General features: G+C 37.0%; 1 protein-coding gene across 5 annotated transcripts in view; it reads right to left on the reverse strand.

The window, feature by feature from the left end:
- The window catches only part of Pla2g4a (phospholipase A2 group IVA), a 160550-nt gene that overhangs the window by 13472 nt on the left and 120760 nt on the right, over positions 1–26318 (reverse strand). For all 5 annotated transcript variants that reach the window (XM_047521190.1, XM_047521189.1, XM_047521188.1 and 2 more), the window contains 7 exons: positions 21033–21255; positions 20157–20271; positions 16693–16830; positions 16517–16609; positions 12258–12329; positions 8645–8893; positions 3605–3789 (listed from right to left, as the gene is read on the reverse strand). In XM_047521190.1, coding sequence (XP_047377146.1) covers positions 3605–3789; positions 8645–8893; positions 12258–12329; positions 16517–16609; positions 16693–16830; positions 20157–20271; positions 21033–21255 — 1075 coding nt within the window. The remainder of the gene's footprint in view (positions 1–3604; positions 3790–8644; positions 8894–12257; positions 12330–16516; positions 16610–16692; positions 16831–20156; positions 20272–21032; positions 21256–26318) is intronic.

Here is a 26318-nt window from a genome sequence, read left to right on the forward strand (position 1 = left end):
CTGATGTCTCGTTCATCTCTGGAGGGACTGAGAAATGATGACCCAGACTATGAGTAAAGCCGTAAGTTCGCAAAAAAGAGTTTTAGAAGAAGGTGGTGAATAAAAAAAAAAAAAAAAAAAAAAAGGTTGCTGCACCACAAATGTCAGCAATATGCCAAAACTGTGCTGTTATCAGGGTGCATTCCTGTTGCTTGAGACCTGGGCGACTTCTCCTTTCCACAGACTCATTTATGGAAAATCTGCATAACACCAACTAAAACATTTCTCTGGGGGGAAAAAAATTGGACTGTATCCTTCAAAGTGATACAGAGTAAAATGTTTGTGCTCATTTTTAAGTACCAAAATGTGATTAAAACACCTTGAAAAGGGGCTGGGGAGACAGCTCAGTTGGTAGAGTACAAGGCCCTGGGTTCGATCCCCAGCACCAAAAAAAAAAAAAAAAAAAAAAAAAAAAAACTTGAGGAAAAAAAAATCTAAATGACATAGAAATATACCCAAGTCATAGTGGGATTGGCATACTAGCATACGCAGGTCATTTGATTTATTTATATATGAACATATAGTTATCTGTATAATTACATATAGAAGCATACAAATATATATTTTAAAATGTATGAAAACCTCTATCTATATGAGGTTTTTACTTGACTCTTCATTAGAGGAGATGAGATTTTTATCTCTGTACAAACCCTGGATATGTTCTTACTATTATGAGATATTTTCATTATATAAAACTGATTTTCAAGATTGGGAGAGGGATGTTATAATAATGTAATCTTTATTTTTTTTTAAATATTTTAAGTTGTCAATGGACCTTTATTTAATTAATGTATTTTTTTATATGTGTGCTCAGGATCGAACCCATGATCTCACACATGACAGGCAAGTGCTCTACCACTGAGTCACAACCCCAGCCCTAATGTAATCTTTAAAACAAAGGTATCTCCACTAGAAATTATCAAAGCAGCTATTATAATAGACAACAGGAAACTACAACTTAGAATTCACAGTCACTCTCACTTCCATTAAAAGACATGCTGGGATTGGGCTTCAAGAACTTCATAATACAAAAGGCATGAAAAGAATTTTCTATACTTAGTGGTGTACAGAATGGATGCAGCACTTTGAAATTGTCACTGCTTCTTCTTTGTTAACAGGTTATTATAAACTCAAAAATCAATGTTAGAGAAATCAACATTGGGTATATCTACTCATCACAAGACATCGGATCCTAAATGGCCTACATGGGTATAATGGGTTGAATGGGGGCTCCCTAAAAGATAAGTCTATGTCCTAAACATACAGGTCCTTTGAATGTGACCTTACTTAAGAAAAGGGTCCTTTGCAAATGCAATTAAGTTAAGGATATTGAGTTGAAATCACCCTGGATTTATGAGTGGGCCCTAAGTTCAATGACAATTCTTCTTAGAAAAGAAAGAACACACACACACGCACATACACACATACACATAGAGAATGGTCATGTGAAAACAGAAACAGAGATGAGAGTAATGCAGTGTCAAGCCACCGAACACCTAGTGCTGCCAGAAGCTGGAAGAGACAGGGAATAATTCCCCCACAGAGCAGCCCTGTTGACATCCTGATGAGACTTTGGGCCTCCAAGAACTGTGAGAGAACACGTTTTTGCTGTTTTACGCCACCATGTTTGAGGTGATTTGTTACAGCATCTCCAGCAAATGAACACAAGATGCCCATCTGCAAGTACAACATTTAGAACTATACAATTCCCTTATTAACTATGGTGGATTAGTGTCTGCAAAGCTGATGCTTAGACTGGTTTGGCCATGATGTGACCCAACCTAAGAATTATAAGAAAAGCATATATAGGGATTCTTGAAAGGGTCTTGCCCTCATGCCGATAAATACATAAGATTACTGTGGAAAATACAGATTATGTTCCTTTATTTACAGGTTTTAATGAAATTTTGACCCTGATTGAAATATGGGAGATAAATATAATTTGTGAAGTTTGACTCATTTCATTGTCCTTCCTTATTTCTTCCTTCTCTCCTTCCTCTTCTCATCCTTCTTTCCTACCAGAATCCGGGGCATCACTGACTCGTCCTGGCTGGGAGATGGTGGCTTGTTTCACTTCATGGCTTTGAGTTTCTGTTTCCTAATCTACGCGATATAGATAAAAACCCCATCCCTCTTACAGCAGTTCATTCATTCACTTATGAAAACTTCCCTATACACTCACAATTTGGTCAGCACTTATTAGGCAATTACGATGATTTAAATGAAACAAATGCACACACATAGCCATGTTCTAGACCCCGATAAGCTCACTGTGGAAGCAACATAAATAGAAACAAATCCATAGAATAAACCCGAACAATTACTGTATTAGAAGATTGTGCTAAGTACTATGAGCTATAACTATACGTATGGAAGTCAAGAAAGATAACTTTTTTTGAGGCACAGGGGATCTAACTCAGGGTCTTACACATGCTAGGCAAACACCACTGAGTTACATCCCTGGTCCCAAGAATGATGGTGGCATTTGACATGTGTCTAAAGACAGTTTAGGGTCAAGTGGCATCATGTCTCACATGGTGAAGCCACAATGCTGCTCAGCAATCTTTCCAGGCAAGAAATCTTGCCCCAATCAGAATTTTTTCCTTTCTTCCCTGCAGCTAACTTTTATTCTCTCCACACTCCTGATTCCACTGACCTCCATTTTATCCTCAAAAAAAATGACCTTGTCTTCTAATTCCTATAAGTTTGAAATCATCAGATGACTACTCTTTTAACTTCCCTTCTCTGTGCCTAACAATGAATCTCCCTTCCTCTCTTGCCCTGATTTAGACATTTCTGTATTACTTTCTACCATATCCTTGTTATCTTCTCCCTCTCTCCACCCCTATAATCTTCCCTAAAATGTGACTCTATTACATATCTCATCTTTCCACTCTCCAATACCATCTTCTGCATCAGTGACATCTAGTCATCAATATTTAAACTCGTCCAAGTTCCTTCTGTTAAGACAGCCTTCCTATTCCACACACTCTCTTGCAGATCCAATTCATCCTCTTTTCCCTGGACTTGGTATAAAATCATCTACGCTTAACTTCCACTCAACCCTCAAACTTCTCCAGTCTGATTTCTTCCCTCATATACCAACCAAAACTACTCTTGTTCAGTTCACCAGTGACATGGTGTTAAATACCTTCAACTGTTTTCATAACTTCCTTTATGTTCTTCCTTCTCCCTTGATATTGCTGTTCTTCAAAGTACTATTTTATGTCTACTTCTCTTCCAAGGTTACCTTCTCATGCATGGTTTTATAAACCTTTATCGGCTTACTCCCAAATCTCAGGCTAACTTCCCTTCTAAACATCACTTCCATTGTATCATTCTTGACATGTTCAGAAGCCTGAACTTGATTGAGTTCACTGGCCTCATCTAAACACTTCTTTATGTAGGGAATGATTGAACCACATTTGTATTTTGAGGAATATTAGTCATAAAACTGTAGAAAACAAGTTAAAGGGATAAGAAACTGTGATCAAGAGAACTAAGAGATCTACAGGCTTGTAGGAGAATGTGGTAGAGAGTGGAATACTACAAAAAAATTCCTTACCTTGAACGGAGGGCTAGTATCGCTTGGTCTTGCAGAAAAGTCAAAGGAGATGATAAGATCGACACCCCTCTGAGGTCTCAGGATCAAGGGGTAAGGCAGGTTAAATGTGAGCCCACTGTCCACTACATGAATCTTTTTACTTTTTACATCCAGTGGCTCATATATTCGCTCAAATTCATCTGGATCTTAAACAAAGAAAGAGAAGAATTAATTAAGTGATCATTTGACATTATTTAAGGTATGAAAATATTTGTTTTAAATTTGAATCAGAATTCCTTATGTTTTTCCTTCAGGGTTGGAGACAATAGAGCTGAGCATGAGTCTAACTTTGACAACTGTATAAGTTAATTACCATCTTTACGTCTTAAATTCCTTCATCTGTAACATCAGAATAAAAGTAAGTATCAAATAAGGCGGCCAAGAGGATTTAGTGGGACGATGGCTGGAAAGAACTCGGCTCGGGGCCCAGCCTTGACCTGAAGCGATGACCTCTTTATTGTTTTATCTCCCTTTACATAGGTCTTTACTGGTTGCAAAACATTTCCTCATACACGATCCTACATGAGGGTGATGTAACTGGCGAGGGGCACTCTGAGTAGATCCCACTGTACCCCCATCTCACTAGGCGGATGCACGTCCCACTACAAGACCAGAGGCCAACAAAGCAGCCCAGCCAACCCACTCCACACGCGTATTTTCTGCTGCTGAAGCGCTGCAGGGGTTAGATACAACTCTGCTCTACTGGCGCTTGTGTTCTGAGTACACTTCCAATAAATCAGTAAACAAATAGGTGGGCAAGACAGCTCAGATAGAGACACATACAACAATGAAAATAACAGACAGAAATATACTAGTAAGTAGCCAGTTGGACAGTGAGGAGAGCTCTCTCTGAGAAGAAAACCTTGAGCTGAAGTAATGATAGAGAACTGGTCAACTAAAGATATGGAGGGCAGTGTTGGAAGGGAAGTTTCCATGGGGTGGAAGACCTAGAGGCTAGTACAGCAGGAGAATGAAAGGAAATGATCAGGGGTCTCAAAAGCATCAGGACCTAGGGATTATTAACTTTGTGGGGGAAAAAAAAGGAATACTAATACTACGCTACTCTTCACATATAAATATGGTGCTCCTAATTCACTTTCTAAGGGAAAAAAATGATTAGAACAGAATTGGTTTGATTTGAACTGAATGAAATGCCAGGCATCTGCTTTGCTATCTCCTTGTTCACACATTGTTCTCACATGTCTGTAAAGACTGCCAGCCAAGCTCCAGGAAGCCTATTACAGAAGAACAGACACAGCAGACACAAGTCTGCTTTGAAAGTACTGTATTTGAGGCACCTTTAAGAATCACCTAAACTCAACAGAGTATCCTATCTCATTGGGAAGAGGGAGATAGAGTTGTCAATTTTTCCAAATGTACTTGAACTTGGACCCAATTTATGGTATAACAGCTACTAAAATGTCATAGAGTTAGATATAAATGCCACCATGAAAGAATATTCTCCAATAATTTAGAGCATACAACTTTCCAAAGGTGTGAATGAGTTAATCAGATTTTCTGATAGGTATGAAAATTATAACTGTGTTTTATAATTATGTAACATTTTCATAAAGTCATTCTGCTGTGGGTATTTGTGATTGCCATTTTACAAACACATCACACAGATTCAATTTACAATGTCTAAATATTTGGATGTCTGTGTTTTGAACTCTGGCCTAAACTAACCATGCCTTGATTTCTTATTCCAGCTGGTGTGTGTCACTGTAAATAATATAAACACAAAAGTAAACAGGAAAGACGTTATGTAACTAAACAAATGGCTACTCCAAAATCAGTTTCTACAGATATTAAACTATTTTGCAATAAACTAATGAGGGGAATTTTATCATCTTATTTATCTTACTTTCTGCAAGGCACAAAATAGCACATTTGTTCCCCCACTTAGGTTGAGAGACTGTTTTAAGGCACTCAAATTTTAATTTGTAGAAACAATCACCATAAGATAAACTAAAATGTAAGATTTTCCATCATAATGTCTAGATTAGATTTTAAAAGTATCTATTTTTTTGGAATGGGGGTATGTAAAAGTAAAAAACAAATAGCTTAATTAATATTTCAATTGTGGCATTTTAGCTGTATAATAAATGGGAATTTTAGTGAGGACTTTTTGAACTGGAATGATAAGTTTGTAATAAATCTTTTAATTTTAATTCCAAACATATAACCATTCTAAAACTTGAAAACAACAGGAGATAAACAGGATTTATCTTAGGAAGAAACTTGTCTGGAAAAGTACTCATCCATTCAACTAACTCGGTCTAAAATGCAATTATTTTGAGCAATTTTGGTCTGTAAACAATAAAACTGAGTGAATTTGATACAGAACTGACTGATTTTTTTCTTACTGAAATTAGTACCCCATAAATATTTTCAAATGAATAAATATGAAATGAGTAAAATGTAATTTTAATGAGGTACAAATTAAGAAATGCAAATTGCCTTTCCAAATACCATGAATTTAAAATAATTTGAGCTAGAACATTTCAAAACATATCAAAAAAATAAATTTTTAGTGTATATAATAGTGTCATTTGAGATGACTGAAATTTTTTATTTTCTTATATTATTTTAAGAAAATGGCTCATAACTCTTCTTTCCAATGGCAGCAAATGAAAAAAGAGTCTGACAAGACAATGTACAATTGTTATTCTCCAAACACTATAGAGAGGGAAAAGTATCTACATTTTATCCATATTCTTAGTCTGCAGCTTTATTCTCAATTAAGGTTGCTGTATACTTGCTGGTTTACACCTCCATCAGGATCTGGTTTTTAGTTTTACTTATTTTTCTATCATTGTTAAACACATTATATACATCCGTCCATGAATCAAAACTTCAGGGAAGGCTGATCAAATGATTTTAACCTTTATAAGAGCAAGGATGACATCGGTCTTGTTGACTATTGGATCCTGAGAACCAGACACATCGTACTTTCTTGCAAATACTGCATGAATGCAAGATTGAATGAAGGAAAGAAGAGGAAAGTGCAGAATGATCTGAAAGAAAGTGAGAAAAAAACGCTTCCTAAGGCTGCCAAACTTGGCTAATAAAAATACAAGATGCCCAGTTGAATCTGCATTTCAGATAAGCAACAAATAATCGCTTCATCTAAAGTATGTCCCAAGTGTCATATGTACTACAGACGGATTATTTGTATACAGCATACCTCAAAATTTAACTGGGAATTCTCCAGTTTAGCTGGCAACCCTAGTGGCACCAAATTCACATAAAATATTGCACAACTACCAGGAAGTTGTTAAAATGTGGAGGAAAGAACACGTGCCGTGCAAACCAGAGAGGAGTGATGTTGGCAGAGTGACCATGGAAGACAGATGCAATAAGGTCTACAGAAAAAAAACTTCCATTCTTACATCAGCAAGACAATGACTAACAAAACCAAGCAGGATGACGTGTAACAGAAGGGAAAGAAAGGCTTAGGAGCAAGGTCACGAAACTGGTGTCCAAATCCCATATCTGCTGAGCCATTTTAGACAGAAAGGATGGAATTATTTTCTTGGATCTTCCTTTTCTATAAAGGGAAATAACTGGATTCTTTATAGATCTCAATGTGCCGTGAGAATAATGTGTTTTGTAAAACCCAACATCATTTATCCATAAAGTACAAATTTCTAGAAAAAACACTCTTACTTGGTATTGCAATGTCACAATCATGTGCCACAAAACAAGAAAAGAAATATCACTGGTTGCAGGTATTGCTAGTTTGGATGAATTTTAGAGTGTACATTCACTTTATCACAAGTAGACCTTTATTATAATTGATATGAAAATCTGGATTACAAGTATATAGTTGGACATGCCTCATATCCTGGAGTTTAATGCTATGAACAGAATACAAAATATAGTGAGTTCGTATTCCTCTGGTTCAACTGGTGGTCCCTTTCGCAATCCCCCTGACAGCCAGACAACAAACAGAAACAGCCCTGCCGAATCTACAACAAAATCTAAACTCATCTCTTAATTCTCACAAATACTTTATAGACATGACACAAACAAAGGGCAGTAAAAAGGGTTTTTGAAACATCCCATTTCAGTTTTTATAGTATTCCTATCAATGTCCCTGAGGCAGAAACAATTGAAAAATGACATTTGCACAATTTAGGGAAAGACAATAGTATTATTAAGTAGAAAAATTTAAGATGACGGGATCATCAGAAGAAAGCTATATACTGATTAGTCAGCAAAGAAAATTTACCTTTTAGTCTATAACCCACACAGAACTGAAGAATGTAGAGAATTCTTCTTGGGGATTTGGCTAAGTGACAAACCTGAAAAGTGACTGCATTCTTCCCAGGTGGCTTTAAACGTTTCCTAATCTTTCTGAGAGCTGGATTCTCTGGGTGCAGACACTGGCTAACTCAACACCTCCCCAATCCCTGGGCTGCAGGTGCTCCTCAGAGCAAAGGCCCAGCGCAAAGGTTGCCACATTCCCACAGGCTCCAGCTCCTGAGACCGGGCCAAGGAGGAACACCCACATGACTGCAAGGAGGAAATGAGGCAGAGGCCACGTTTTTGCTCTTCCTTGCCAGGCACTGTTGTGGAGGCGTTTGGGGATAGTTCCAAAGTGGTTTTGGATTCCCTCCAGGAAACCGGGCAAGAGCTTGCTCCTTGAATCCTTGGAACAAATTTATAAGCACCTAATTCCCACTTTAAACCCCTAATAGTTATCAAGATAGAGGAGTTCCTATTTTCCACCAGTGAACCCTGACCAATACCAAACACATCTAAGGCCTTGCTCCATATTTCAATGAACATTTTCTAGATTGACATGACTAGGCTACTTCCTGTCTGATGTAATTTTCTTCTTCAAAACAAACCAAAACTGCAGTTTAAAGCCCTTTACACATTAAATGCATGTTCTTGTAATTAAGTATAAATAAATGTTAATGATTCTCTCTGCAGAAAAAAAAAAACCAAAGTTCTCCTGAATTAGTTTGCACTGATTATATTTTGCAAGCTTACCTGCTACAGCTGCATCCAGCTCATCATCGTCATCATCGAAGGATTCCTGTGTGGTAAAGTCTCTCAGAGGAGACAGTGGGTAAGACGTATTGAGGTTCAAGCCCAACATGAAGTTGTGCACCTTTCCAGCACGGCCTTCTCTGGTATTGAATAAAGCTGAATCACTCACCAAGGCCATTATCATACGATGGACCCAACTTGCCTGACTATCATTTTGATATTCCCTTTCAGCATCTTCATTTTCGGTACCTAAGAAAAAAAGAAAAGATCATCACACACACTCCAGAATGCCTTCTTTAAAAAAAGAGATCTTCCCAGCAGCTCAGGAGCTTGAGACAGGAGAAGCACAAGTTCAAAGCCAGTCTCAGGAACTTAGCAAGACCCTAAGAAACACAGGGAGACCCTGTGTCAAAAATAAAATTAAAAAGGGCTGGGGATATGGCTCAGTGGTTAAGCATCCCCGGGTTCAATCCTCTATACCAAAAATAAAAAATAAAAAAGAGATCCTCTTTGACTGATCAAATGTTAAAATGAACAATAAAGCTCTATGGCTTTTGATTTAGTATATGTTTATTTGCATGAATTAACGTAGCAAATAATCACTTTCATTCTTAAAATGCTCTTAGTTACAACCAGGGTAAAGGTTATATTCTTGACAATGCCACTTGGTCTATTCTTAGACTTCCATAACTTTTTATAAATGTATATTAAACATACATAAAGCCATAATAAATACTGAATTTTATCTTCATGAAGATTAGTTTAGCTGAGATGAGTAGCCAATCCAGATGACTCCATATTCATTAAAAACAAATACATTATTTTCTACTCCCACTCTTTTCTAATGCCAAATATTTCACTAGAATGAATTAGGTTTTAAAATAAATGACTTATATTTCAAGTTACACAGGATATGAATATGATACTCAATTATTTCCAAAGTTTTAGGGCTTTTATTATTTGTATTATTCTCCTTGGGGACACCCTGACTTTTGTGCCAACAGAGAATCTACATTCTTTTTTTTGTTTATTTTTTTATTTAAATTTTTATTTTTATAGACTGCATTTTGATTCATTATACACAAATGGGGTGTAACTTTTCATTTCTATGGTTATACACAATGTAGAGAGAATCTACATTCTTTATAATACATTTGAAAAGGCAAAACTTGTGAGACAAACCCAGCAGTCAACAGATAGGTATTTATTGCTTATAAGCTATCATATTAATAGCAAACTTCTATTTACTTAGTCCTTCACAACTTCAAAAGCATTTTTGTATGCATTTGCTACTTTGATGATTTTGATTAGTTTTGTAAGAGCAAGTGGTTGATTCTACCATATACTTGAAGGAACTAAAGCTAGGAAAAACCCTTGTTCAAAATCATATGAGTAAAAATTAAGGTGCTTCAAGTGAATTAAAAAGACAAGATTAGGATAAATTATTTGAAAAAAAACTTACACCTGGTAAAGGAATATTATTCAAAATATACAAAGAACTCTTAAAACTCAACACTAAGAAAACAACCTGATTTTTAAAAATAGGCCAACAATCTTCCCCAAGAAGATACACAGATGGTGAGTAAGCACATGAAAAGCTGCTCCACATTACAAGACATCAGGGAAATGCAAATTAACACAGCGAGACACCACTACTCGCCTCTCAGAAAGGCCCATATCCAAAACACCGACAGCAACAACGCAGGCAAGGAGCAGAGTCACAAGAACTCTCATGCATCCATGGCAAAAATGCAAAATGGTACAGACACAGAAGACGGTTGGACGGTTTCTTAGAAAACTAAATACATTCTTACTCTGTGTTCCCACAATTGTGTTCCTTGGATTTACCCAAGTGACTTGAAAATTTATGTTCAGATGAAACCCTGAACATAGAGGTTTATAGTGGTCTTATCATAATTCCAAAACTTAGAAGCAATCAAGATATCCTGCAGTGAGTAAATGGAAAAATAAACTGACACATCCAGACAATGGAATATTACTCAGCACTGAAAAGAAATGAGCTAACGAGTCCATGAAAAGACACAGAGGAACCTGAACGTGATAAGACAATGTGAAAGAGGCCAATCTGAAAAGGTTACACCTGGATGATCCCAACTATGTGCCATGCTGGAAATGGCAAAACCATGACATTAGACAGTAGTGCAATTAGTGCTCACCAGCGCTTAGAGGAAAGGGAGTTGAAAAGACACGTTAACATCCACAGTCATTTAAAGCAATAAAGGAATATACAGAGCTAATAAGAGAACCTCAAAAGACATCCTAAATATCGTCCTCCAATCTCCACTACTATTAACACTGTGTTCAAAAAGTTCTCGAACTTCTCAGTCTTAAGAACCAGCTAGAACTGCAGAGATGATCAAATGTGCTGACGGCCATCTACAGTAGTTTACTTAATAACTGACAAACTAATACTATGTCTACTCATGTGTCCTTAGCTCCACACATGACTAATACTAGGCATATCATGTCTATTCCCTTTGCACTATCTAGTGTCCTTCGTTAAAAGGAAATTCAAAATAAAAGCCTTCAACAACTAAAGATAAATAAAATTAAAAATTTTAAAGGAATGAGCTAGGGAAAGGCTCATTCCTTCAAGACCATGGTTCTTGCCTAATGACAGGCAAATCACTAGCTGCTTGAAGTGGCAAGACAAGGGGCAAGTCAGGACTGAAACCTAGCTTCACTCTACTATCCAAGCCTAGGGCCTGGTCAAAACTCAGCCCAGGGAAGGACATCTCTCTCTTAGTGTTCACAAGCCATCCCACACTAGCCACACCCTGGCCCTATGTCTCTGCACACTCTGGAGAAGGCATCTTTTCTCTAATTTGCACAGACTCATCTTCTGAGGAAGTAACAGCCTCAATATGAAAAGAAAATTTCAATATCAGTGATAATTAAGCAAGGATAAAACTGGTTATTCCAACAAACACACCACACTCGGGAGAATTCATTAAGATTTGGACAAGAAAGCATTTAATATCTTCTAAAATTTGGATGGTCATATGCAAAATATAATGGGACAGGATCATCCAGTTGCTAAAACGTCTTCTCTTTGGCAAAAGTCTTTTAAAGTCTTTACTTTGGCAAAATGGTAAAGGACTCATGGATACTGCCAAGCCCTGTGTGCGACAAATTCTTGATAATCTTGTCCCATTTCATCACAGATTCTTTCCTAAGAGGGATGGTGTTGGCCATGGTATAAGGTTTGAGAATGAAATAAGAGTACAATTTTTCAAGGTTACTTACTAAAATTTTAACACAAGATAAAATTTTAATGTTTAAGCCATCTAAAACTTTTCCTAAGTTATCCAGGCTGAGAAGCACAGCTCCCTAATCAGACTCAAAACAGAATTCAGGATTCCCACTGCTTCAGATTTGTTCAAATGAAATGGTTTTGAGGTATCAAAAAGAAAGGAGGCGATATCTATCTACTGCCAGTTCTAGGAAGGATGCGATGTTTAATCCTCTCAAGAGGAAATGACACTCCTCACACTCCACGGCTTCCACTGCCAGCAGCTTAAGAGGACAATCGGTCAGAGGTTCTGTGTCCTCTTCTCAGGATCTCTGCCAGGGACACGTCCAACTCCCTTACCTTTGGGTTCTTGTGATTCGTCATCGCTATCCGAGCTGTCGTTACTCACGATATGCTTTGCTGTGATATTTTCTGTGGAAAGAAAACAATTGAAGCATCATCTCAGGGATCAAAATTCACATGCATAGTTATTATAAATAAATAAACTAAGCAAAAGCACAGAACAAGGTCTCAAAGATCTATGCATACATTTAGACCAATTACTAATCTAGATTTATTAGATTGACTCGTGTTTTCAAATCCTCACTGAAAAATCAAATCTCCCAGAACACGAAAATTAAATTAGGTTAAATTTATCCATTCCTAACTTTCAAGGGAGAATTTTTGTTTGTTCATCTTGATGTTGATAATAACAACAACTTGATTTTATCTTTAAATAGTGTTCATGAAGATGGATAAAATCAAAATCTGCTGGGGAAGGGCTAGAAAAGAGTCTCCACGGAATGATTAAAAGCTACTAAAACATATTATCATCTGATTTTTACTAGTACTGAAAATCATCTGTTAAAATGACATGAACTTTTTTTTTTTTTTTTTTTTTTTTTTTTGTGCAGTGCTGGGGATTTAACACAGGGCCTTGGGCTTGCAAGGCAAGCACTCTACCAACTGAGCTATCTCCCCAGCTCTGAAATGCACTTTTGATGTCAAGAATTTGTGCTTCCAGGCTAGGGAGATAGCTCAGCTGGTAAAGTGCTTGCCTTGCAAGCACAAGGCCCTGGGTTCGATCCCCAGCACCACAAAAAAAAAAAAAAAAAAAAGAATTTGTGTTTCCTTATTTAGGAAAAAAATTAGTCTGAAATAGTGGAAAGGAAAACCACTGAAGAGCAAAGAAATTGGTTAAAGATTGGTAAACCGAGTGTTTCTAAACTTGACCTATTTGTGATCCCTTCAGGTTGGTGAGCCGATCTGCTCCATCCACTCTTGCAATAAGAACTTGGGTGTCATTTTCATTGACTCAGTTTGTGACCATAAATATTATGAAAGTTAAAATCTTGGAAAAGATGTGAGTTTCTTTCTTCCTCAGTTTTGGGCAGAGATTTCCTTAACCAACAACCCTAAGCTCCGTGAGGATGGAAATGAGGCCCCCCCAGCTCATTTCTGCACCCCTCATCCCAGGACCTAGAACTGGTTTGTGTTCCATACATTTTCACTGAATGAATAAATGAACTTTATCAGTAGGTAAAAATATAATAATAATTATTTGAACTTCCTTCAAAACTGACTAAAAGACCAGCTATAAAAACTAAAACTAGCAACTACAAATCTTTAACACAAATTTAGTAAAACCTAGCAAAATAACTATCATTTTTTCAATAGAGTCCGATGATCATTCTCATAATCACCATTTGTGAAAAAAAATATCAAATTTCCTTTAAACATTTATATAAAACCAGTCTTGGTAGTAACTCTCCTCCCCACTTCTGTTAGTAAATAAATGTTTTTTAATTTTAAGAAATTAGTTCCCCATTTACAAATTGTATTGACAGAACTACTGTTGAGATTTTCAACTCCAAGAAATACAGGCATCTGCTTTCCCCATACGCCGCTGCACGTTTGTTGGAATCACAGGAATGGTCTGTGCCCAGATGACTGAGTGTGCGATGGAAAGGTCTAGATTCTACTTTTACTAGAATGATTTGTAAATATAAAATTCAATAAAATAAAATGTTCACAAGCTTATATTATAATTCATGGCATTTTATGAGTGTGATAGGAAGTCATCTTGTTGTATAAAGAAGGGGGCATATTAAGAAGGATCTCCTCCACATGCCGCCTGCACTGGGGGTGTATCTGATGTCACCTGTATTTTCCTTCCTTGTACATTTCCTTTAGTTGTCACTGTTGTCATCATTGTTCCTTTGTTTGCTTACTTAGGTCATACTTGATGCTCCGGTTTAAGAAAAGGGTCCACCAAAACATTGGCTTTGTTCTAAAGAAGTGTTCATGGCATGAATAGCTAAATGAACTTCCACATTTTGTGTCTCTATACTATAATAGATAGCTCTGTGTTTTCAAAAACATAAATTGTTCACAAAACTCCTTGACAAAGTAAGCAATTTCATTGAGAGTTACTAGATTGTGGTCCAATTTACCACAAGGTCTTTCTTCAGAAGGGAGAAAACACAGGAAGACAAACCACCCCGAGCATCCCTCTAACAGGCAGACCTCAGTCAGCTGAGGAGGAACCAGTCACCAGGAGCCTCAGTGACTCTCAGCGGCCTCTGGGGTTTCAGGGCTGGAAACCCTTGCGCCATCTGAGGTAAGGGTAACGTGCATCCTGAGGACCAGTGAATGTCAAGCACTCAGTCTGTTACAGAAGAAATAAACAAGCTGCCAGACTGCTGGCCTCAAAGGGGACTTCTCGACAAGGAGTCTTCTCAAGCCATTTAGTATAAGCCTCTTCTTCTTCCCTGGCCTTCTGCCATTACCTGGCCCACCTTCTGGTGTGTTATTTCAGTCCTATTCTCTTCCTGTCTTAGGGGAAAAATAATAAAAACTTGATTTATCTGCATTATTCAACAGAGAAGGAGTACAGGAAGCAAGCCTCCAAACTTGTAGTTCTGTTCGCCTTCCTTCCTTCCATTCTTCTTTCCTTCCTTCATTCCTCCCTCCCTCCCTCCCTTCCTTCTTCAAAATCCTCACATAATTTGGAGAATACTGAGTGACTTGCACAAAACTACAGTTGCAAACAAGACATTCATCTGGAACAAAATGTTTATTAAAATAAGTCAGGCAAGGTCGCTTCCTCTCCAAACACTCCGCCTTGGAGTTTAGCATGAGGAGAATGCTGCCGGGATTCCAGGTCACAGCAGGCTCAGGAGAGCCACCTGCTTCCCGCTGGTTACCTGATGGATACTCGGGGGACAGGAGCAGCACCAGCACTAGGTGCCTTTTCTCTTCGTTAGTTTGTTTGCTTTCATTTTTGTGGGAAAATATGTGCCCCTAATGAAGTTATAAAATCACTTTTCCATTTCTTACTAAGAATCAAAAGTACAAATGATACTCTTAAAGAAAATACTAAGGCATGTAGAAGTTTAAGTGCCCTAAATAGAAATATCAAAAAAAAAAAAATCAACTCAAATCAATTCTTGCAGGAGTGATAATACTTATTAAGAGCACAGTTGAGTGTTCTAACTAATGCCATAATGATATTGTGTCCTGCCTATAAAACTAAATAATATCAACATCCATTACCTGTGATAAGCAAGGGCAGCCTCTTTTAAAAAATGCAATAGGGCAACCTGCTATCAGGACAACTCTGCCCCTGCAAGAGTTCTGTTTCCATTCTTCACACTTGAATAAATCCTACTCCTTTCATGGAAGGAGGAGTAGGAGGAAGAGGCTCCTAGAGTAAACTTTTGACATAAATAAATGCATTCTTTAAATGGACTGATAATTGAAAAAGTTACTACTGTTGCTACAACTGAAATCCCAGCAACTTGGGAGACTGAGGCAGGAGGATCACAAATTCAAAGCCAGCCTCAACAAATTAGTAAGGGCCTAAGTAACTTCATGAGACCCTGTTACAAAATAAAAAACACAAAAAAGGGATGAGGATGTGACTCCATTGTTAAGTGCCCCTGGGTTCAATCACGGGTAGGAAAAAATAAGTTGGGGGGAGAAAACATACGTTTCTATGTTCTCAGTTAAGTTTATCTATTTTCCAGGTTTTCTATATATCATTTTAAATTTATTATGAAGTAATGAGTTACACTTAAAGAAAATCATTAATTTTAGTTTACTAAAGAGATGATTTAAAATTTTTCCTCCATTTTACTGTGACTTAACAACTCATAAGATACTAACAGAATTCTAGCGAGTTAGTATTTAAGTATTAAGTTAGTATTTAGTATTAAGACAAACTATGACAAGAATGAATTTTTTTCTTTACATGTCATACTGTGTTCAACTGTTGATAAATCTAATCTTTAAAAAGTTACCTGACTTTTTTACAAAAAGTATTATTCACTAACAAAAATAGCATGTTTAGAAGTATCACGAGGAAAAGGAATCGAGAAGCCCTGGTACAGATCATTCTTACTACCTAACGGTCTTTATGAATTCCACAGACTTGATGTCCGAATAATACTTAGGATATAACTTACAATTGATTATTTGGAATTATTTAGGTTGATTCAACCAAATAATTGATAAATTTGGAATAATTAAAATCCTCATGAAGATTTAATGTTCTGTGTGTGTGTGAAAATTATCCATGTAGCACGGCTTTGGTCAACGTAAGCACATTTGCACAATACCTAATTCTTCCTCCATTGTAGATCCCTTGTTTTGTGAACCAGAAACTCCCAAGACTCTGTTGAACAGTATAGAAAAGGCACTTCCCCAAACACCTAAAATAAAGCAGAAACAGAATGATTCAAAATGCAAGTGGATTTAGAACTAACTAAAATAGTGAGAGATTTTGATCTCTTACCCATTAAGAAATGCAAGGGGTTTTCTTCATATTTCTTCACAACTGTTCCCATAAAAAATTTGCTTCCAAATAAGTCAGGAGTCATAAAAGTGCCATATTTAGCCATGCCAATCTCATAGGGACTGAACTCAACCCAATCTGGAAGTATTTTAAAAGCAAGGTATGTCATTAATTGGAAAACATTCCAGAGAATTCACATTTATTACTCACTTCGACGATCCCATGATTATTTCTCATTCATTTAATTAAATTAGTAAAATTATAAAATGTTAACCAAAGGGCCCATTTTGTATATGACATTGTGTACCAGTTGAAGGAGAAAAGTCTCTAGCTCAACAAGATGCACAATCCAAATAGAGTCTTTCTTATTTGCACAAAATGAATACCCGCTTCCATTTTCGGATATCTTTTATAAAGTCTATCTTAATTCTAAAGAGTGTGAAATTAGAAACAACCAACTCACAGGCATAAAATCCACAAAGGAGATAGGAGAACTGAAGTCTTTCTGACAGAACAAGCAATCTATGAAAATGGGGAAAAAAGTTTTCTAACATTTTCCTTTTCTTCATCTTCACTTCATTTTGCTTATTAACCAGTTATTCTAACTCACAGACTCACAATGCAAAGTTTTATGCTGATGTCTTAGAAACACATGGTGATAGGGGCAATAAGGTAAGGAGAGGACCTGGAGCCAGATAACTGGACTCAGATCCACTGTGCTCTTAACTAGTCATGCTTACTAACTTGGACATATTACTTACTCTCTCCATAACTTAGTTCCCTAATTTGTAGCAAGTGAATAAAATCAGAAGGTGGCCTGTAGGCTTACTGTGAGGATCCAATGGATTAAGAAATGCAAGAAGCACAGCAGGTGACATGACACAATTTAATTGCTTGATCAACAGTAACCACTATGATATTTCATGTATTCTCATGGCAGACCCATGTCCAGTAATAATCTGAATCTTGGCATGTCCAGTAAGAACTCCTGGTTTCTGATCACCACAACTGCACCTCCCTCAGTTGTCCCTTTCTGGGTACTACTATTCCCACCACGGTTTATACTTCAGGATCACCCTTGACGGTTCTCTTCCATTTTAATTCATATCTGAAAAATTATGTGCTTAGGTTCTACCATTCAATGTTTATAACCTGCTCACTTATTCATTTGGCCACCATGAATATTCTAGTAGAGACAACCATAATCTCTCCCCTGGGTCTCAATAGCTTCCTAAAATGTTTTTCCTCTGCTTTTCTTTTCTTTTTGGATACCCCGTATCCAGTGTCCTGAATCTCCATCACAGTATCTCAGTTAGGCAGATGTCCAGGTGAAACACATTCAGACCCAAAGACTAACACTGAAGACAAAACAGTCTTTTCTCTCTCTAGAGGAATCCAGGGCATTAGCTTCCTGAAATATTATTAATTCTTTATTTTATCAGATTTTCTCTTGACAATATCTGTCATCTGAAAGTCTAGAATAAACAGTGGCCACTACGACTATGTCATAGCAATAGAATAACAATAAAATCATCATATTTTTATGTCTCTATAATTTTCAGTCATATGCATAGTTCAGTCTTTGTCTTTATAGCTCCACAAGATGAACAATATGATTAGTAGTGTTTTTTTAAAGTGAAGAAAATAAGAATCAGAGATGAAATGGTTTGCCTAAGGTAACTGAGAGTAGAAAACAAGGCTTTAAATTAGAATCTAATGCTTTTAGGACATATCATAATGCTTCCTGGTGAAAGATGGTTTATTTAGCCATGATGAGATCTGATTAGCATGCTAGTGCTGTTTATCAAGCAATTTCAAAAAAAGACCCTACAAGACAATAACTGTGAGCAGGGGAACAATTTCATTATGGTACCTATTTTTTCTCATATAATATACATATAAATATGGTACCTATTTTTCTATTATATATATAGTCTCAAGTCTCCATGAAAGATTCCACTACAGTCAAGGATGTGGTCTTGGTTGCTGCTGAGCATACCCCCTTACCACCCTCTACAACCCAATAATTAAATTTACCTTTCATATGCAGAATGCCATTTAAGATCTCAATCACTGACTTTTCTGGTATAGCTTTCAATGAACACTCTAAATTGATTCTATCTACAGAAAAAAATAATTTGGATTGCCACTATTTTAAGCATTTTACAAATTTTACCTCATTTATTTGTCAAAACACTTATCAGGAAAGTCTCATCCTCATTTAACCAATAAGGAAACAGATGCCATAAGAGGTATATAAAATGGCTAAGATGACAGTGTATGCTAACGCTTCTATACTTACTTGTGTCTTTGTTCTTTACTGCTTATTGTAAATTTCCTAAATGGATGATAAAAGTTTTACAGACAGGACCACTATTCTCCGGTGGGGAGGAGAGCTCACCCTTGCCACCTGACATGCTTCGTTCTACATGGTGAGTAATCAGAGAAATCCAATGTGGTGTTAGAAAAAGAACAAAGGATTTCCAAGGTCGATTTTCATCTCTGCTACTTACTTTCTATGCGGCAATGTGCGAATCACGTAGTCTTTCTGAGGATTTGTTTTTAATTTTGTGGAGCAGAGCAAAAAATACCTCCCTCCCTGGGGTTGTAGTAACAGTGGAATAAAATAATACATGGAATACATGGGATAAGTACTTTCTGAACTACAAGCATAATAAAAAGTTTAGCTAATAAACATTTGTTTATTAATGAATGAATCCCAGGTATGCCCTTTTTTTCCCATAAACTATTCAAAATTCTTGCCTCAGAGTAGTTAGTTGAGGAAAAAGTAAGAAAATAATTCTGGATATAAATCTGCAAATTATTTGCCATTCATGATGATTTTTCTAAGCAGAATTCTCTAGATACTTTTCCTAATAACAGAACGAACCCCACCAGTCAGTCAGAAATGCCCGCCCCCTGCAGGTTAATACTGGTTGAGGCTCCCAGACGTATAGCCCTGTGAACTTAGAGAGCACCCAAGAAGTGAAGCTACAGGAAAAAACACGTGTTTTTCCCTGAGCTGTATTAACAATAGGGTATTTTGTCCATTGGCCAACGCAGGTATAAACTAGTACCAGTACTTTTTATTCTGAATAATAAAAATTAGACTATTACTTTAAATGACAAATATATATTTTCCCAATTAATGAAAATACAACCAGCAAGTAAAAGAATATGCATTTCTTTAAAGCACTAGCTACACTATCTTGTCAACTGTCATTGAGAAGTGGATAGCAACCAGGTTATTGAGCACAGTCATGATTTCTTAAATGAAAAGATATTTAAAAACTACTTTCATGCAGTATTCTCTACAAGAACATCACCTAGCCTAACATTTTCTTCTTTTTTCAAGTGTCCTTAGGTTATAGAAAATTACTAAGCTGAAATTGCTTATGATCTTCTTCTAAAGAAAAGCACTGAAAACAGGACCCAGGAGATGTCCAAAGAAAGGACACAGGTACCTGCGAACATCAGCTCTGACACATCGGGTTTGACGTGGAGACAGGTGAAGAGTGGCAAAGGGCATCGGGCAGCATTGACTTTGTCCTTCAGGCTACTCAAAGTAGTGTTCATTCTCTGTCCAAAGAACCAACAAAATGGCTTTAAATATATAAACAGACATTCACACAGAAAAACTATGAAAGTCGTACTTCCGATCAATGCACCCAAATTTTTATAAAAATAAATCTTATTACTTCTAGAAATCTCTTCTAGAAAGCCCTCTGAAAACAGTTATCTGCATTACCCACCCCCGCAACCCCTGCCCCAAATCATAACTTTGGGGACATGTCTCCATTTGAACTGGAAAATAACTTGGCAACTTTGGAGCCTGGAAAATATTTATCCCCTGGAGCTCCTGGTGCAGACTTTCCCCTGTCTCCTCTACTTTATCTTCACATGGAATGTCCCCCTGTAGCTATGCAAGTGCATCTGCTTCCTGTGGCTCACCTCTCTTCTGACTCTTTCCAGGCAACCTTTATTCTTCTACTTTTAAAATGCCACTTGTTTTCTTCTATTTTTAAAATCTCATCTAAAGAGATTACCATCCCTGGGAGGGAATGGACAACAAAAATGTGAATTTCCAAAGAAAAGGATTATGAATGCACTTCCCCACACCTCAAAACTAATAATTTTTTTTGATGAGTTAATAAGCACCATTTAGAAAGGTAGAAGAGTTATCATTATCTGTCAGGGAAAATGTGCTCAGTAGACATTATTGAGAAAATAAGTTGAGCCGAGTGACTTAAATAAATGTCCCATAGTTCACTTTATTAAAAATATGATGCTATACACAGTCTACTTGTATTAAAAAGACCGAAGATGGAGCTGTGGCTTACATTGTGAATTAGTGTTTCTCCTATTAACATCCCAAAGACGTCCGTGAAAGTGACGGGTTGACCAGAGCTTTTCTTCTTCCATAAGGACTCCACGTATCTTTTAACTTTCTGTGGTGTGAGAAGTAAAAGGGGGTTGTGGCTAACATTTTTCATTAGCTCTTCATTTATCTCCTCCGGCCCTTTCTCTGGGAAATCAGGATGAGAGTACAAGGTGGACATGTACCTATAAAAGAAATCAAGACATAATCAGTAAAGTTCAAAAGCATTACCTGATGACCTCCTAAGAAAACAGGCACTCCTGATTGTAAGATCCATAAAGAATGGGGATATATTTGGTTAACTGATTAATCTGATTGGAGATACTAACCTATTTTAGAAAAGAATACATCAATCAGAAAGGAGCTGATCCACAATGAAAGCAAAGGAGAAGGTCCCAGAAGAAAGACTGGATCTTCCATGCACAATCCAGGAGAGAGGATGCCCTGCCTGACCTCGGGACCACTCTCTAGTCGCCAAGAATGAGCATCTTCATCAGACTCTCAGAGACTTGTTAACACCACACATTTGAGTCATGTAAGTGAATTGAGTTTGTTTGGATGCCATAGTAGCAGAGTTACCTGATGACCTAACTTTCTGTTATGATTATCTACAGGCAGAAAAATGTGCTGTCCGCTATTAGGAATGGCTATTTCTCCTGACTAATTTTTTTTTTTTTTTTTGTAAGTTGTTCACTGGCCAACTAGACAAAACCCCAAACTTACCAAAGGTAGGCCTCAGAATTTTTGAGAACATGAATCTGAAAGCAAACTTCCAGAGAAGAATAAAGTCTTTATGGTAAATGACTTCTTGTGAAGCCTCTTGGCGACCACACATTTGGCCACTTGTGGCGATACTGGAAATCACCATACATAGACAATCTGTATTCAGTTACTGGCTTCCCTCATATGAGCCAAAATCTCTAGCATTGCAGATCTCATACTGAACATTGATTATTTCTTGACTTATCTGAATCCATCAATAAATTGTGATCTCCTTCAGGAAATGAACTTTGCTTATTCATCTTTCTTAACCTCAGGGTCCAGCTAACACCCAGCATGTGCTCGGTACAGTTTTTACTGAACTGACAGAATAAAATACAATGAAATCATATAAACACTCCACCACCTCATCCAATCAAACACAAAGCAGCACAGGATTTAATCTCCTGTCTCCTTGGGACTCCAGGCAAAATGACTGCTATTATGACTTATTATATCTTCGGGAAGAGGAAAAAAAACTAACTTATTGAGACCCTGTTATGCTCTGAGCACTGTGCTGGCTAATTGTTCAAACCTGCTGTCTCCAAGACCCCCTAATGGTTTCCAAATCTTCCATTTTAAAGAGAAGGAAAAAAAGGATTGGTGAATTTGAATAAAAGATTCATATTTTCCAATTAACAATAGCAGCACTAGAATTTAACATTTACCCTCTCCCTGAAAGTCTTTATTTATACCAAACTCTTCTCACCTCACAATAAATTAGAATTTCTTGTTGAATTTGCTATTTCTTACAGAAAAATTAAGAATGATAAATTTAAAAATAGAGAGTGACAGACTCCAAATGAAAAACATGTAACAACAAAATTCTTTATAACAAAATTGGATTCATAACTGTGCCCACCCATGTGGTGAAGATAAATCAAATAGGTTACTCAGAACTCAAGCCTGGTGTGATCACCAAATATCTATATAGAACAGCTTAGTATACTCGAGGGACACATTGTCCATCCATTCCTATAGTTATTCCAAGGTCTACGGAATCATCCATGTCAACCAAGATCTGATTTTCTGAACGCTGTCATCATTTTTAATAAATATACACCTTGTTGTAATGGCGTTGGCTTCTATTCAAGGACTCAGATGTTTTACAAAATGAGGCAAGGTATATATGAATAAAATAACCAAAGACTTAATGTCAGTAGAAATCTACTTAGTCACTGAAATGATGTTTTTAAAGCCAAAGTTTAAAGGAAATGATACATGTACTCTACTACTGGAAGTTACCAACCCCTACTGTTCACAGAATGATGTAATTATTCACATTGTGTTTACATTATAGTACAATTTCCCTTTTCCATCTATATTTAGCTGGACTTTAAATGAATTAACTTCTGATTCTACAGGTACCTCTGCCTGGTAGATTACTTCTAGAAGGTCTACAGGATCTCAATTCTTCCCTTCTTCCCAACATTAACCACTTCCTTACAAGTTAGAGTTTGCTTAAAATCTGAGACTCTGCTACAGTTGAAGAGGTAGATATTTTCAAGGGGCCACAATGTACACATTGGCAGACCAGTTCTTTTATTATTCCTTGTGAAATGACTCCAGTCTACTTTTGCTGTTTGAAGGGTTAAGTGAACACTTCCATAGTATCCTAACCCTTTTCGTTCTTTCACCCTTCTGAAACAGCCGACTTAGAAATTCAATAGGAAAGCCTAGACTAGATCAACCACTGGCACTGGTCTTTGTTGTTCAACGTTTATGAATACAATATGTCTTAGAATCTGCCAGGGTGAGTTGGACATCCTTTTCAGAATGATGTTGTGGTCACATCCAAGACTTGGGTTTTGGCTTTCAGGATAGCTAAAAAATGGAAAAATAGGCAACAACTTGTTTTTCTGTGCAACTATTTAAACTTAAATAGCTTTCTCTGCTTCTTTATTTCCTTAATTCAGTAAGGGCAAGGTTCAGATATAACTGGTTTCTGTATACATTATACCATCTTAAATACAAAAAATACCATACCATTTTTAACCATGTAGTTTGATCTCTTTACTAACATTGGATTTCCAATTATACCAATCAACTTTCAAAAAGGTGGGTGTCTTAGATAAAATAGCTTCTATAACTGCTTAGTGAATGAAAGGGTCTTATATTTATTCAATCTATGATTCTGTACACATCTCCTCTCATTTTAACATATTTATCTGATGAAACACCTATCTAAATGTCTTTTAGGTTAAGTATGAAATTTTAAAAACTAAATGATGGTAGAGAAGAAGAAATTTTTGGTAAATCCTTGTCTCCAACTCATATGATTCCTGTTTGAAGATATCAGTATCTAACTCCTAGGACTTGCTCAATCAGAATATTCAGGTGTATACACTTGGAATTTTTGTGTTTAAGAAGTATCAAAGTGATTCTCATACACAGCTAGAATTTGGAGTGACTGGAGAAGACCCTCTCTCTACATTTGTGAAGCAAATATCCTGAAACCTTAAAGAAACCTAGATGAATTTTCCCATAAAATGCAGTCACTAATGCATTTCCTCATTTAGTCATTTAAAAACCACCCTAAGGCAACTGAGACACTGTGCTAAGATAGATTCACTAGGGATCGAGACAAGCTCAGTATCCACTTCAAACAACATGTTTTCTCTACTTAAGTCTTGCTTTTTGAGCCTATCCCTACTAATCTGACAACTTCTGTTAAAATCATTCCTTTTACAATGTTCCAGGAATTCTTCATACTGTTAAACTTGAAAGTCTTTATTCTTGAATTCTATTTTAGTCAATTAGATGGTCTTGGCCCCGTTGTCCATAGATACAGAGATACTCTGATTTCTCTCTAGATGTAACGCCGTCTAATAACAATTAATATCTAACAGCCCCTTTCCAGTGTTTCCCTGAGGAAGAGAACTGTGCTCAAACCCAAGGACACAGACTGGTCTCATCATTGCCCTAGTTTATTTAAGCCACATCTCCAGGTTGCTCCATGCCTCGATTTAACGAATCACAGGTAACATCCAAACATAATTACCATAAAGGTAGTATCCATACAGGAAGTTTGTACTACCTAGAATTCTATTCTGTGATCACAGAAAACTTACTGGGAGGTCCAGGGCTTCTCCAGATATTTCTGTCTTACCTCATTTCTGCTAAATAATGGTCACGTATCAGCAGAAAATAAAAGCTTACCCAACACAGAAGTGTAATTTGTTTTCCTAAGTCTTTCCGAATTCCTTCCTTTGAACTTTTTATTTCTCACCTATCCTTTTCAAGAGAGAATTGTTAACATGAATCATCGGACCACATTTTCTTCTGTTTTGTGGACATGTCTCCTTTTTTTATGGCTAACATCTGTGTTTCTATCTTTTCTCCTGTTTCTGTTTCAATCCTTTTTTTTTTTTTTTTTTGGTACTGGATTGAACCCAGGGATACTTAACCCCTGAGCCACATCCACAGCCCTTTTTTATATTTTATTTAGAGATCCGATCTCACTGAGTTGCTTAGGACCTGGCTAAGTTGCTGAGACTGACCTCAAACTTGCGATCCTGCCTCAACCTCCCGAGCCTCTGGGATTACAGGGGTGCACCACCACATCCGGCCACCTGAATCTTTTTCTATCTGTGATTCTTTTATTTCCTTATTCTTCATCTATCCCTCCATACTATTTCCTTCACTTCAGACTTCTACAGAAATACTCAAGCCTCTTCAACTCTGAAAAGAAAACAAACCAAAACCCTCTTAAGCTCTATACTCTCTTCAAACACTGACTCCACTTTTCTTCCCTTTCTGATCAAAGTCCTTGAAATGATAGACAGTTCTTACATGTCCCTCATTCCCACTCTCTGCACTTTCACCCTGGATTCATTTCTCATCCTTGGCATTTTCAAAAATCAAAAGTACACTTATTTACTTTATCAAGTGGTTCTTGATAAGACCACTGAAGCTCTCCAAACCCAATCCTAAACTCTCTTAAAAATCCACTGTTTAGGTGGATGTGATGGTGCAAGTCTGTGATTCCAGCCATTTGGAAGGCTGAGGCAGGAGGACTGCAAGTTCAAGACCAGTCTCAGCAACTTAGGGAGGCTGTAAGCAATTTAGTGAAACACTGTCTCAAAATAAAAAAATTTAAAAAAATTAAAGGGCTGGGATGTGGCTCAGTGGTAATGTTCCCCTGGGTTAAATTCCCAGTATCAAAACAAATCAAAACAAAACAACCTGCCTCCAGAAAAAAAAAAAAAAAAAAAAAAAACACCCCCATACACTATCTCAAGGCCCTTTCCACCCTTGCCAGCTGGGACTCATCTTTTACTTGTCTTTTCTCTCTGAGGTCTCTTCACAGCATCCACTGTCTATTAATTTTTGAGACATGTGGGTTTCCACAAATTAAATTGTTGGTGGTAGTAGCTGAAGGAGTGGGAGTTGGTGAAATTACCAAAGAAGGATGTCTAGGTAAAGCAGAGCTAAAGTGAGATGCAGGAGGAAAACCTGCATTAAGTGAAGGGTTATGGAAAATAATATT

The sequence above is a fragment of the Sciurus carolinensis genome, chromosome 12, assembly GCF_902686445.1.
Source record: "Sciurus carolinensis chromosome 12, mSciCar1.2, whole genome shotgun sequence".
NCBI classification, from domain to species: domain Eukaryota; kingdom Metazoa; phylum Chordata; class Mammalia; order Rodentia; family Sciuridae; genus Sciurus; species Sciurus carolinensis.